Genomic DNA, 13,136 nt, shown 5'->3' with positions numbered 1-13,136 from the left:
AATGATTTGAACATAGAGATAGGGAGATAGAGAAAGATATCTAGAGAATCCGAGCTGGCTGGCAAGTAGCAGAGATACGAAGGCAAAGCCCTACAATATAACAAAAGATACTAGTAGCCGTCAGTAGCTTGTGGAAACCCAACATGCCACGTGTACGACACACATGTCCACGTGGCATCCCATGGAAGGCCTGCCTAGATCGCGCGCATCACCAACCTCTTATCCAACAAAATCCCATTTTGTTTTTGCCTTACACACTGACTTCTCTCTCTCTTCCTCTCCTTCTTCCTTTGCCCTCAAGCGGCTATTCAAACATATTTTCTGTTTCTTTTCCATTCCGAAACGCCATGACCGCCATAGCTACTGCTGGTGCTTTGTCTTTTCCAATCTCTTTACGCAGATCATGCAAGTTTAGTTCTAAAAAGGTACGCCTTTTCTCGCTTTTTATGGGATTACTTTATCTGGGTACTCCTTGAATTCTTTTATTATTGTTATTATTATTTTGGCTTTGAAGCCTTAAAGATTTGGTTTTCTTTTATCTGTTTTTTAGGCTAAAGAATTCTGGGTATATTCTAGATTTTGTTGAAGCTGCATGATCCTTAACTTTTTCACATTTTTGTAGGCTTAGTATATGCACTTTCATGCACTAGTGGACAACAAACATTAAGCTTAGTAAATGTACAAGATTTCCGCTAAGTTTCCTAGTTTAGCGACTTAAATGAGCTTATTGCTTTGTTAAGTCTTTAGTTAGCTTAGATGGTGTTGTTCTTTGTTTTGCTTATCTTGCTTGAGTATTTAGGGTTAATCCAAATTTCCAAATGGCTTATATTTCGAGATTGATGCAGTTTCAGGGTATTAAAAGAGGGTTTAGGGTGTATGCGGTGTTTGGTGAGGAAAGTAGCTTGGAGGATAAGAAGAGCCAATGGGGCACTCTCTTTGATGTTGAAGATCCAAGGTCTAAAGTTCCACAATGTAAAGGGAAGTTCTTAGATGTGTATCAGGCATTGGAAGTGGCTAGGTACGATATTCAGTACTGCGATTGGCGAGCTCGGCAAGATTTACTTACAATCATGCTTCTTCATGAAAAGGTCCTTCTTCAATCTCAATCTCATATGTTCTTAGAACTTGTGTTTTTGCTTGTAAAAGTTGTGTTATCTACTACTAGACCTGCATTTCCGAACTTTGTGGTTGTAGGTAGTGGAAGTGTTGAATCCTCTAGCTCGTGAATACAAGTCTATTGGCACCATGAAAAGAGAGCTTGCAGAATTGCAAGGAGAACTAGCACAAGCTCACAAACAGGTAGGCAAAATCAGCAGTTAATGAAGCTGTTATTCGTATAATTTAATTAGGAGATATTTTAACCAATCCAATGGTTATGGGTACCTTCTCTTTTTTTCCAACAAATAACTGGTGTAAGACTTGCATTAAGTACCATAAGTATGGTTTTGGCCTATTTTGAATCTGATCAGAAAGAAATATCAGGTACATATATCTGAAGCAAGGGTTGCTACTGCTTTGGATAAACTAGCTTACATGGAGGAATTGGTTAATGATAAGCTGTTAGAAGATAGAAATGCAACAGGGTCCGATGTAGCATCCCCTTCTTCTAGTACATCAACACAATCTTTGGAAGTGAAGAGGAAGTTGCCTCGAAAAAGCTTGGATGTGTCAGGTCCAGTTAAACCATATCACCCGCGGTTGAAGAACTTCTGGTATCCCGTTGCTTTCTCCACGGATCTGAAAGATGACACTATGGTAAGCTATATTCAAAAGTTTTTTATCATCCAATGCTGCAGCATATCGACATATTCTCACTCTACATTAATGTCATATTACTTCTCATTCCAGATTCCGATCGATTGTTTTGAAGAGCCATGGGTTCTTTTTCGTGGAAAAGACGGGAATCCAGGATGCCTCCAGAACACTTGTGCACATAGAGCATGTCCTCTTCATCTTGGTTCAGTTAATGAGGGTCGTATCCAATGTCCCTACCATGGTTAGTACGAGTTCAGGGATTTTACATATTAAAAGCCAGATAGAGATCGATGAATGATTTACATGTTATATATGGTTTGAATGACATCTGGTCTTGTATCATTTTCTATATATCAGGCTGGGAATACACAACAGATGGAAAATGTGAAAAAATGCCGTCTACACGATTACTTAATGTGAAGATAAGGTCATTGCCATGTTTAGAGCAAGAGGGAATGATCTGGATCTGGCCTGGAGATGACCCTCCTACGCCAACACTTCCTTCCTTACAACCTCCTTCCGGATTTGTAATTCATGCTGAGGTACACTTTAGATGTTTTAAAACACTACTGTAATTGCAAGAATCATGTGAACTTTGTTTAACTGACTCGATGAAAAGTCGGACAACTTTAAGCAAAAGCACCATCTCACCTCAGTTTCTTTTATATGCTGATAAATGCCAGATTGTCATGGAACTTCCGATTGAACACGGACTACTTTTGGATAACCTTTTGGATCTTGCTCATGCACCTTTTACTCACACTTCCACATTTGCAAAGGGATGGACAGTTCCAAGGTTTGTTTCTGCAATCAGATTGGGAAAAGGTTTATTGCTGTTGTATTTTAGTTTTGAAGCGGAATGATCTTATTTTAACTTGTGCATGAAACTGTACGGATGGATGAATGATTAAAAGTCTGGACTTCCAGACATCCTACTTGACAGAAAACTTACCATCGTATCGAATGCTCAGGGAAAAAAAAACATTCATGAGGATGAGATGCTTTGTTGTCATGCTTTGCCTTCACCCCGTAATTGTGAATTGTTTTTATATCATTGACTCCTAAATATCTTGCACGTTAGTAGTAAAGATCGAGTAGATGCTAAAAATGTTTGAGTGGTATCGATTTTGAATATATGATATTACTTTGTGTAATCTGAAAATTGCAGTTTGGTGAAGTTTTTGACACCCGCATCGGGTCTCCAAGGATACTGGGACCCTTATCCCATTGATATGGAATTTCGACCACCTTGTATGGTGCTATCAACCATTGGGATATCAAAGCCGGGAAAACTCGAAGGACAAAGTACCAAGGAATGCACAACACACCTTCACCAGCTTCATGTATGCATACCTTCATCGAGAAATAAGACGAGATTATTATATAGAATGTCACTCGATTTTGCTCCCGTGTTGAAGCACATTCCTTTTATGCATTATTTATGGAGGCACTTCGCCGAGCAGGTAAAAAAAATCTTCAATATTATCTTTTCTCTGTATTATCATTTACCGGTTTTTGAATAGATGTCTTATCTATCAGCCATGCTTGTCGCTAATTTGTTCCTGCATTTATGCATGATCAATTCAGGTCTTGAATGAGGATCTGCGACTTGTAATTGGCCAGCAAGAGCGAATGATTAATGGGGCAAACGTGTGGAATTTGCCTGTTGCCTATGATAAACTAGGGGTGAGGTACAGATTATGGAGAAATGCTGTCGACCAGGGAGATAAACAATTACCCTTCAGCAAACCAATGTAAATTCCAACTCTAGCAAACCGATTCCCATTCTTTGGACCGACTCTCTGCACACTTGAACATGCTTAGTAGGCGATCTACCAGAATTGAAGATACTTTTTTTAAGGTTTGGCATTGGCACAAGGTGGACAACTATGAAGATTCAGCAGACACTCTGATAAACCAACACGGATACGAATTGATCTCTACAAACAAGCCAGCCATTGTAAAATTATAGAAACCGTACACTGCTTTTATAGTTTTTGTGTACGGTCAAAAACACTTTTTTCTTTTTTATCTACCAATGATAGCCCTGAGTCCGACCAGACAGTTGATTGGAAAATTTTGGCCTTAGAACTTAGAAGCCAATGTTGCTAATCTGGTGTCCAGCAGTAAACATCTTTGTATTATAGTAACTGATGTTTTAATGAAAATTCCCAAGATTTGCAGTTCATACGCTAACATGTAGCTCTCGGAGTCAATCTATTGAACAACATAACCTAACCTAGGCTCTATTACCATGTTAAGCATCCAAATTAAAACCAATTGGCTACAGTTTGAGGGCTCATCTTAAATACAAGAGTAAGGTATACTAAATAATGTGGACAAACGTCACTTAACGATAACTAACTACTTAATTACAAATAATTATCTATAGAAATGAAAAATAGAAATGAAAAATAGAAATGAAAACAGTTAAAATATGAAGCAAACATGCATTCTCAAACTGCACAGCAATGTTTCATAGAGATGGACACTCAACAACCCAAGCTTACATTCCTTAAATACAATGAAGTTTTTATATCAGTTACTATACGAAGGTTACATGCACCCGTTAACTTGATTCCTGGCATGAAAAGACCTTAGCAAGCAGGCCTATATGTGGACTCCCATGTACCAGCAACCAAAAGGTAAAATAAAAAGCCTGGAAAGAAGTCATACCGGTTTCCAAACTGTCAGCACTTCCTGAAACATATCCAGCATCAGTTCTCGGTCTGCCAGCCTGAAAAAGTTATTGATTTCATCTCCAACATCGTATATCTTTCCGAAATCAAACAAGTATGTCATGCACCCCTTTTTCAGCTTGGTCAATTGGTAAAGCCAAGCCTCCTGTAGCCTCTCAAGGACATTCTGAGAGTTGATGTCTTCCAGAAGGCTTTCCTCACAAGCATCTTTGAGATCGACAATGTCGTATTTATTTGCCGCTCCCAGTAATGGCAGTCGATGCTTCCAAAAGTTCTCTTGGTTTATTGTTCCATACAAGTAATTGAGAAGGGCCGTGCAAGACTCCAGTGACATGTCATCTATATGGATTGTGGATGACTCCTTTTCCTTAAGGTTGTGATGGAACATACTCTCGAAAACAGGAGAACTTGCAGATAGAACTGCTTTGTGTGCTCTTAGAGTACCTTCAGCAGTCTTGATAGTAACATCCGCATGAAGACCTTCATCAAGCATGCGAGCAAGGCAGCGTAGGGTTGTTTGAGTTGACATAGACTGGATTGCTCCATCCATAGGCCATATTGAAACAGTTTCACCACCCTGGGTCTTAACAACTAAAGGGTTAAGAAAACAAGTTATCTGTTGACATATAGCAGGAAAAAAACAAAGAAAAAATAGATAGAAGAATAGTTACTTGCTGTGTGGGAAAGCTTCACTGATCTAAAACAATAATGAGTTTAAGAAGGGTTTTAAGTAATGACAGGATAGGCTAAGTACCAGACTGCTGTAATATTTGTACTTGCCACCTGCCGGAGACAAGAACGACTGGCAATAGTTTTGAACAAATATCCAGCCCTTACAAAAAAGAAGGTACTCTACTACCTTGTTCAACTAAAATGAAGACTAGAAGGGAGAAAAAAGAAGAAATAAGCATACAAAGATTTATCAAGAAAAATGTTATTTTTCCTTTTATTTTTAGTTTTAGACAAGGTATTTCCCCTTTGGAGAGGCGATGTGGCTCTTCAAACACAGATTAACATGCCTTCCCAATAAGGAGAGAGGAGATAAAGAAGTAGAACATATTTACTGACACTACTCTTATACCACATTAGTGAAAATCTATAGAAGCTCACATTTATGGGGCAGATCCTCAGGTCCAGGAACTCAACATCAATAATGAAGCGTCCATGGAATGTAGAATCAACAGGCCAATAAAAGTCATCGCATGTTCGCAGCGGTCTATCATGAACTGCAGCACCAAGTAGACAAATAAGTGTCAATTACATATTCTCAAAGCTGCTTAACAGAACAAACATGCATAAAAGCAAGTTGAGAAAGCAATTTGAGGTATTGTTGTTTCACTGATGAAAAAGTTATAGGAAAGTTCAAGAGATCAAAGGCACAAACAGACATTAAGTGTGACAATCCAAATCATGATTACTCAAGTCCGAAGTTTTCCTGACAATATATGGGACAGTTAGATTTACGTCAGCATATGAACTCATCACACGAAATAATAATCAAAAGATCCAAAATTTCCTTTCTTCGTTCTCACATCAGTATAAGACAAAGTAACCAACTTTGACTAGTCAAGTGCTTCTATTTCCCTGATTTTTCACGTCCAGGAAGATGAAAATTCTATCCATTCAAAGGTGAGTGTTTCTATTTCATCTATTCATCTATTCATTTTACACCTGAAATGAACACTGCCCATAACCAAGAATCACAATCCAATTTCAATTATCATTTCCATTCTAGAAGTTCTATTAAAAATAATAACAACAAACAAACACACCAAAGCACAAAGGCACTAATGTCACATGTTCTAGATGATAAAACTCTAATTCCAAAGCTTTTGGGTAATTGATCATTCAACTATCTCTTTCTGAGAGAATTAGAGCTGATATATTGTGTTAAAATCATTAAAAGCCTTATCCTTTTTTCTGTCATTTATTCATCCAGCAACACTCTTCACTTGATCTCCAGCTTCTACCTTTCTTCTAAACTCGAATCCAAATTTAGAAGCCATTAAATTATTCATCCAGGAATAGATGTGAATTATAGCATTAAATGGTGAATATAAAAGTTTGACCTTCCTATCAATTTTAGGCATTTAGAAAACTGGTTACCAATTGTCTCTGTTCTACATACGAAAAAACACAAGCGTATAAACAAAAGCAAAAGATGAACTTATCGACTGAACCACAAGTGGATTGACAAAGAACTTGTATTCAAATCTTCAATAAAACACACACACACATAAACAGGGGATGTAAAAAGAGGGAAAGTAAGTAAGGCAAACCTGGGGAGATATAAAGTCTACGATTAGCACCAACATTAGAGATCCTGAGTATAAATTTAGCATAAGGAGGCTGCTCCTTAGACACACGAGATGGCTCGGGAAATAATCGAATATACATATATCGATTCTTCTCTATAGACAAGTGCCTGTTTCATTAAAGTCCATCAAATTCCCCCACGAATCAGTCAAAGTAATCAAGCAAAAATTAAAAAAGAAGAAACAATTTAGGAGAAAGAAAAATCTGGGGAGTAGGTAATAATAATAAAAAGTACCAGTTCCAAAGACCGACCTTGAAGGGGTCGGATTTTTTGTAAGAACAAGGACTAAAGTTGTCGATCCTCCATTGAGCTAATCTGGAGATGGTTTCGACCTTTGAATCACCCATTTTTGTATGTGAGGGATTTCTTGGTTTTGCTTTGCAATTTGTATGAGTAATATACGGTTGCCGTAGAGGCAGAGAAGACGGTTCTTTGACGCCCCTTCTGTTTGCAAAGTCGAATGCTTTGTCTACTGATAAAATGGAGAACCCTTTTTTTCTTTTTCTTTTTTTTTGGCAGTTTCACTAATTAACAAATATCATTGAAAATTTTAAAAATAAAAACAAAAACAAAGGTTTAACTACAAATTTGATCCTCAAACTATATTTTTTTTTTGTTTAGGGACTTAAAGTTTTGTGGTTAAAAAGTGGTTCCTAAACTATAGTCTCATTTTAGTATATGACATTCAACAAAAATGCAACACATGTCACGCTCTTATTGCTTTATATTATGATTTGAGATAAAATGAGAAAAATTTTAAATACTTGAGTAAAAAAAAAGGGCATGATTTTAGGGGCCAATTTCATATTTATGCCAAAAATAAAATATAAACCTTTTTTTTATTGCAAAAACCCGACATTAGAATTAAACCAATTTAAAGTTTTTAACATCAAATTTTAAAATTCCTTAGAAGAACTTCACATTTCGAAATTGAAAGTTCTAAACCTTTACTAAATTATGATATGTGTTAGAGTAATTAATGAATCTGTTGAATCTGTTAGTTGTTTGTTAACAGTTGGTTCTTTATTAGCAGTCTATTAGCTAGTAGTCTGTTAGCTTACGTTGCTATATAAAGAACTGAGCAGTCAATGTATTTGATGAACTTTAGAAAATGTATTCTTCTTAAATAATGCAATTCCAGTTGTTTTGTTAGTTTATTGCTATAATATAACATGGTATCAGATGTCCATCCTTTCTTGGAGTTCTTTTCTATGATTTCTTGTTGTTTTTATGGATCTTCCGTTTAGTCAATCTGCTGTGCATTTTACTTCACCGGTGATGGCCTCCACTGCTACTGACGGGGTTGTTGACAGTTGGTTCTTATCTACCAAGAAAATCAGTGTGCTTCTTGATGATAATAATTATCTCCTATGGCGTCAACAGATTCTTTTCACAGTCAAAACATATAAGCTTCAGAGCTTCTTGGACTCCCGAACGTTTCCTCCTACTCAGCATGTTTCAAATAAACATGGTGTGCTTCACGAGAATCCAGAGTTTGTGCATTTTGAACAACAAGACAGTGCTCTTGTGTCGTGGCTTCTTTCTTCGGTCAGTCAAACAGTTCTTCCTCATCTTATTGGTATGAATACAAGCGCTCAAATTTGGAATGCACTAGTAAACTTGTATGGCAGTAAAACTACTTCTAGGTTGATGTTCTATAGAAGGGCCTTGCATTCTCAACGCAAGGGTGAACTCTACATGAAAGAATTTTTAATGATAATTAAAGGGTACTGTGATAGTTTTGATAGTTGCGGTGAGGTGATCAGTGAACATGAACATGTGACTGCAATTCTTAACAGTCTCTCGTCAGAATATGAGTCTGTTATTACTATTATCACAACCAGTCAAGTACCATACCACGTGCAGGGTGTCACTACCATGCTTCTTGATGCTGAAGCTCAGCAGCATGTTACCATTTGTGATGCATCTAGTTCTGCTAATATGGTCTCTCATCAACCTCCAGATCGTAGTGTTAAAAGTAACTCTACCCCAGCTTATCATCCCTCCTCAACTACTCGGAGCCGTAGACGTGGTCAATCTTCTGCATAACGCATTCAATGTCAGTTGTGCGGGAAAGCTGGTCACCTTATCGATCGCTGCTACTATCGGTTTTATGCCTCCTATAAAAGCGAAAACTATAGGCCTCTCCCACAAGCGAATATCTGCATGTTTGGCGCAGGACCTTCTGTTGCGCCTTGGGCTCTATCTTTTATGCCCATGCCTCATCCAACTCTCCCATATCCTCCACCAGGTTGGTTTTTCACACTTCCTTCATCAACTACTTAGACTAACCCGTTTGCTGGTAGTTCTTCACAACAGGTCAGTGTGCCATCATCTGTTGCACCACAGTCCAAGGTGTATGTTGCAACTCCTGACACGATTGGTGATAACTCTTGGTACCCTGATTCTGGCGCCACGCATCACCTTACACATTCTGCTACTGTGCTTGGTGACAGTACCTCCTACAATGGTCCAAGTAAGGTGTATGTAGGCAACGGTTCGGCACTTCCTGTTCTCTCTACTGGTCAATCATCTTTACTTACTCGCTCTCAACCCTTATACATGCGGTCTTTGTTGCTTACACCTGGCATAACTAAAAATCTCGTCTGTGTCAAAGTTTACAAGAGATAATTAGGTGATGTTTGAGTTTCTTCCTATATAGTGCCAAGTTCGTGATCTGAAAACCAAAGAGATTCTTTTACAAGGCTCAGTGCATCATGGTTTATACAAACTACACTTACATAGTCCTGTCAAGGTCACTTCATTCCCGAGACAAGCTCACTGTTTCACAGCTAATACATTGGTACTGCTTAGTGTTTTGGATTCTAAGTTAGGGCATCCCTATTAGGCTATACTTACAAAGGCTCTTCTACGTTGTAATATACAGTTTGATGCTAATAAAGATTCTCTTGATTGTATTGCTTGTCACTTGGGTAAAGAGCATAAACTTCCATTTTCTAAATCGTCCACTGAGTATACCTCGCCTCTTCAGTTGGTGATTGTTGATGTTTGGGGGGGGCAGCTCTAATTGTGTCTAATGGTTATCGGTTTTATGTTGCTTTCACCAATGCCTATACACGATATACATGGGTATATTTTTTGAAGAAGAAGTCAGATGTGCTCAGTGTGTTTCCACAGTTTCATCGACAATCTGAAAGAGTTCTTGGTTACAAACTTAAAACCTTACAAACAGATGGGGGAGAAGAGTTTCAGGAGTTAAAAGGTTATTTAGCTCAACAAGGAATTGTGCAGCGTTTCACTTGTCCTTATACTTTTGCACAAAACAGTATAGTTTATTGTAAACACAGACAGATAGTTAAAGCAGGTCTGTCCATGTTGGCTCATGCGTCTATGCCTTTAGCATTTTGGAATGATACCTTCTGCAGTGCTGTGTATTTGATAAATAGGTTACCCTCTTATCCCTTAGGTAACATTTCACCATATGAGAAACTGTTTCAGACACAACCCGATTATTCGTTTCTTTAAACTTTTGGTTGTTTATGCTTTCCTAACCTTAGACCCCTTAATACGAACAAATTGTAGTTTTGGTCAACCCCATGTTTGTTTTTAGGTTACTCCCCATTACACAAAGGGTACCGGTGTCAAGACACTGCTGGTCGACTCTATATATCCCATCATGTTACCATTCATGAGACAGTCTTTCCCTACAAAACCATCATCTCTTCACCTGTCCCATCCGTAGCCAATCCATCATCTAGTTCCAAACTCCTTGTCTTATTTTCAAGGCTAGTTCTATGTGTTAGCTCACCTTCTGTTGTTTCTCCTATTACTCCAACTTACTCATCCAACTCCTTTAGTCTAGCATAGGCTATGCCTACTCCACCTACATCTAACCCCCTAGCTCTTCTTCACCCGATCCACCACAATCTTCTCCTCCTATACCAGTTAACACCATGCAATGGTTACTCGGAGTAAAGCTGGGATTTTTAAGCCCAAGGCATATCTGAGCATAGTATCTTGTTCTTCCGGTGATGTTTCTATCAACATTTATGCAGCAATGACTTCTGAGTGTTGGAAGGTAGCTGTTCATAGTGAGCTGCAAGCTTTAATTCACAACAATATATGGACCCTTTGTCCTCTACCAGAAAATAGACGAGGGTGCAAATGGTTGTTTAAAGTCAAAACAAAGGCTAATGGGTCAATTGACAGGTATAAAGCTTGTTTGGTAGCAAAAGGGTTCTCTTAGCATGCGGGGCTTGACTTTTGTGACACCTTCAGCCTGGTGGTTCGAGCAACAACCATTCGAACAGTTCTTGCTCTTGCTATTATGCAGGGCTGGTCGCTAAGGTAGGTCGATGTGAATAATGCATTTCTTAATGGAGAGTTAACTGAAGAGATCTATATGGAGCAACCATCTGGTTTTGAAGTATCAGATGAAATTGGGCAGAAGCTTGTATGCAAGTTGAACAAAGCTCTCTATGGCCTCCGCCAAGCTCCTCGTGCTTGGTTTCAAACTCTTAAGCAGTATCTTGTTGATCAACTTGGTTTTCGAGCTTTCAAAGCTGATCCTTCACTGTCTATTTGAGTATCTGCAGGGAATTACTTGTTGCTCATGGCATATGTTGATGATATAGTTCTCACAGGCAGTTCTGGTAAGGATATCAAAGCTGTGGTACACCATCTTCACACTAAGTTTGCTCTTAAAGACTTGGGAGATCTCAATTTTTTCTTAGGGATTGATGTCCAACGCACACCTCAGGGGCTAATGCTTAGTCAAAAGAAATATATCACTGAGCTACTTCTCAAAACTGGAATGGTAGGTGCAACAGCCATCTTACGCCCATGGTGAGCACTCCCAAACTAGTTGCTGTAGATGGCAGCCCTCCGTTTGCTGATATCCACTTGTACCGAAGTATAGTGGGCATGCTTCAATATGTGTGCATTATGCATCCTGATCTATCTTTCTGCGTTAATAAACTCAGTCAGTATATGAATTCCCCAGGTGACACTCATTGGAAAGCAGTCAAACGTGTGCTAAGATATCTGGTTGGCACCATGGATCATGGCCTGTTTTTCTCCAAAGGTCTGCGTGAATTGGTCTGCTACTCTGACGCTGTGTGTATGGTGCTCAAAGAAGCAGGCAGTGGTGTCTAGGTCCTCCTCTGAAGCAGAATACCGCAGTCTAGCCAACTGTGTGTCTGAGTTGTTATGGGTCAAATAGTTATTGGATGAAGTGAGTATGTCAATATCCCAACTGCCAATAGTTTGGTGTGACAATACTTCTACAGTGTCAATGGCTGCAAATCCCACACATCATGCCAGGATGAAGCATGTTGAGATAGATCATCACTTTGTTTGTGAGAAAGTTCTTGCTGGGTTGCTTCAGATCAATTTTGTTCCATCCGCTAAATAGATAGCTGATGTCCTCACAAAGCCTATTACAGCTAAGCAGTTTGCATCTTTTCGACATAGTCTTCGAGTCCTTTCTCTTAGTGAACACAATGATCAAAAGTCAATGAAACTAGGGGAATGTTAGAGTAATTAATGAATCGGTTGAAGCTGTTAGTTGTTAGTTAACAGTTGGTTATCTGTTAGGAGTCTGTTAGCTAGTAGTCTGTTAGCTTACGTTGCTATATAAAGAACTGAGCAGTCAATGTATTTGATGAACTTGAGAAAAAGTATTCTTCTTGAATAATGCAATTCCAGTTGTTTTGTTAGTTTCTTGCTGTAATATAACAACATGTCACTAAATGAATGAAAAAAAATTTAAAATTATTATATACATTATAATGGTTCAAAATGAAAAAAAAAAGGTTAATGCTTTATGCTTAAATGAAAAACAAGAGTAAATATGAAAATTACACTCTAAAAAATAAAATAAAATATGAGTAGATTTTTAAAAATAAATACCTTTAATTTTAAATTTTTAAATAATTTTCTAATATTTTGGTTTTTTAATTACATTATTCCAGCTTTAGGAGTTAAGTGAATGAATTCGATCAACAATTTCATTATAATGTAGATAAAGTATCCTTAAAAAAAGGTTCTTTTTTCTTTTTTCATTTAAAATATTTCTTAATAGTTACAGGAATTGATTGGCAAATACTTAAAAAAAGTACATCAATTTGATCGGTTTTTCTTATAAAAATAAAATTTATATTCTAAATATAACTCTACTAGAAAATAGTGAATATTTGTTCATATATGGAAGTTGTTTTCAGCAGCGAATCTAATGGGAAATATGGAGCAAAGCTCGATTATAGTACATCATCACAGCTCTACTTTATTAATGATTTTAACTTAGGAGGCGCACACCCCATCAATAGCATTCAAATTGGGTTCAAAGTTCAACTTCATTATGCATAATAACTTTATTTTTCAATATTTACATATTTGTTCAATTT

The 13,136-nt window shown here is 37.7% G+C and overlaps 2 protein-coding genes and 1 pseudogene across 3 annotated transcripts; 2 read left to right on the top strand and 1 right to left on the bottom strand.

The window, feature by feature from the left end:
• The first annotated feature begins 230 nt into the window (after positions 1-230).
• LOC107952033 (chlorophyllide a oxygenase, chloroplastic-like) lies at positions 231-3,943 on the top strand (annotated as a pseudogene).
• A 242-nt stretch (positions 3,944-4,185) lies between these two features.
• Positions 4,186-7,407, bottom strand: LOC107952034 (BTB/POZ domain-containing protein At1g21780). 2 transcript variants are annotated; one of them, XM_016887273.2, is made up of 4 exons: positions 7,006-7,407; positions 6,734-6,879; positions 5,565-5,680; positions 4,186-5,037 (listed from the first exon to the last, which is right to left on the bottom strand). In XM_016887273.2, exons 1-4 carry the CDS (start codon positions 7,116-7,118, stop codon positions 4,426-4,428), a joined length of 987 nt encoding a protein of 328 aa, XP_016742762.1. In that variant the 5' UTR covers positions 7,119-7,407; the 3' UTR covers positions 4,186-4,425. The 2 variants fall into 2 exon arrangements, with proteins under 2 accessions (XP_016742762.1, XP_016742763.1); XM_016887274.2 differs by having other exon boundaries at positions 4,186-5,031.
• A 594-nt stretch (positions 7,408-8,001) lies between these two features.
• Positions 8,002-8,820, top strand: LOC107952465 (uncharacterized). Its single transcript, XM_016887716.1, has one exon. The coding sequence runs from the start codon at positions 8,002-8,004 to the stop codon at positions 8,818-8,820; it is 819 nt and encodes a 272-aa protein (XP_016743205.1).
• The last annotated feature ends 4,316 nt before the right edge of the window (positions 8,821-13,136 follow it).

Source organism: Gossypium hirsutum, chromosome A02 (genome assembly GCF_007990345.1).
Source record: "Gossypium hirsutum isolate 1008001.06 chromosome A02, Gossypium_hirsutum_v2.1, whole genome shotgun sequence".
Taxonomy (NCBI): domain Eukaryota; kingdom Viridiplantae; phylum Streptophyta; class Magnoliopsida; order Malvales; family Malvaceae; genus Gossypium; species Gossypium hirsutum.
The sequence above is the reverse complement of the archived record's forward strand: the minus strand, read 5'-3'. Positions and strand labels throughout refer to the sequence as shown.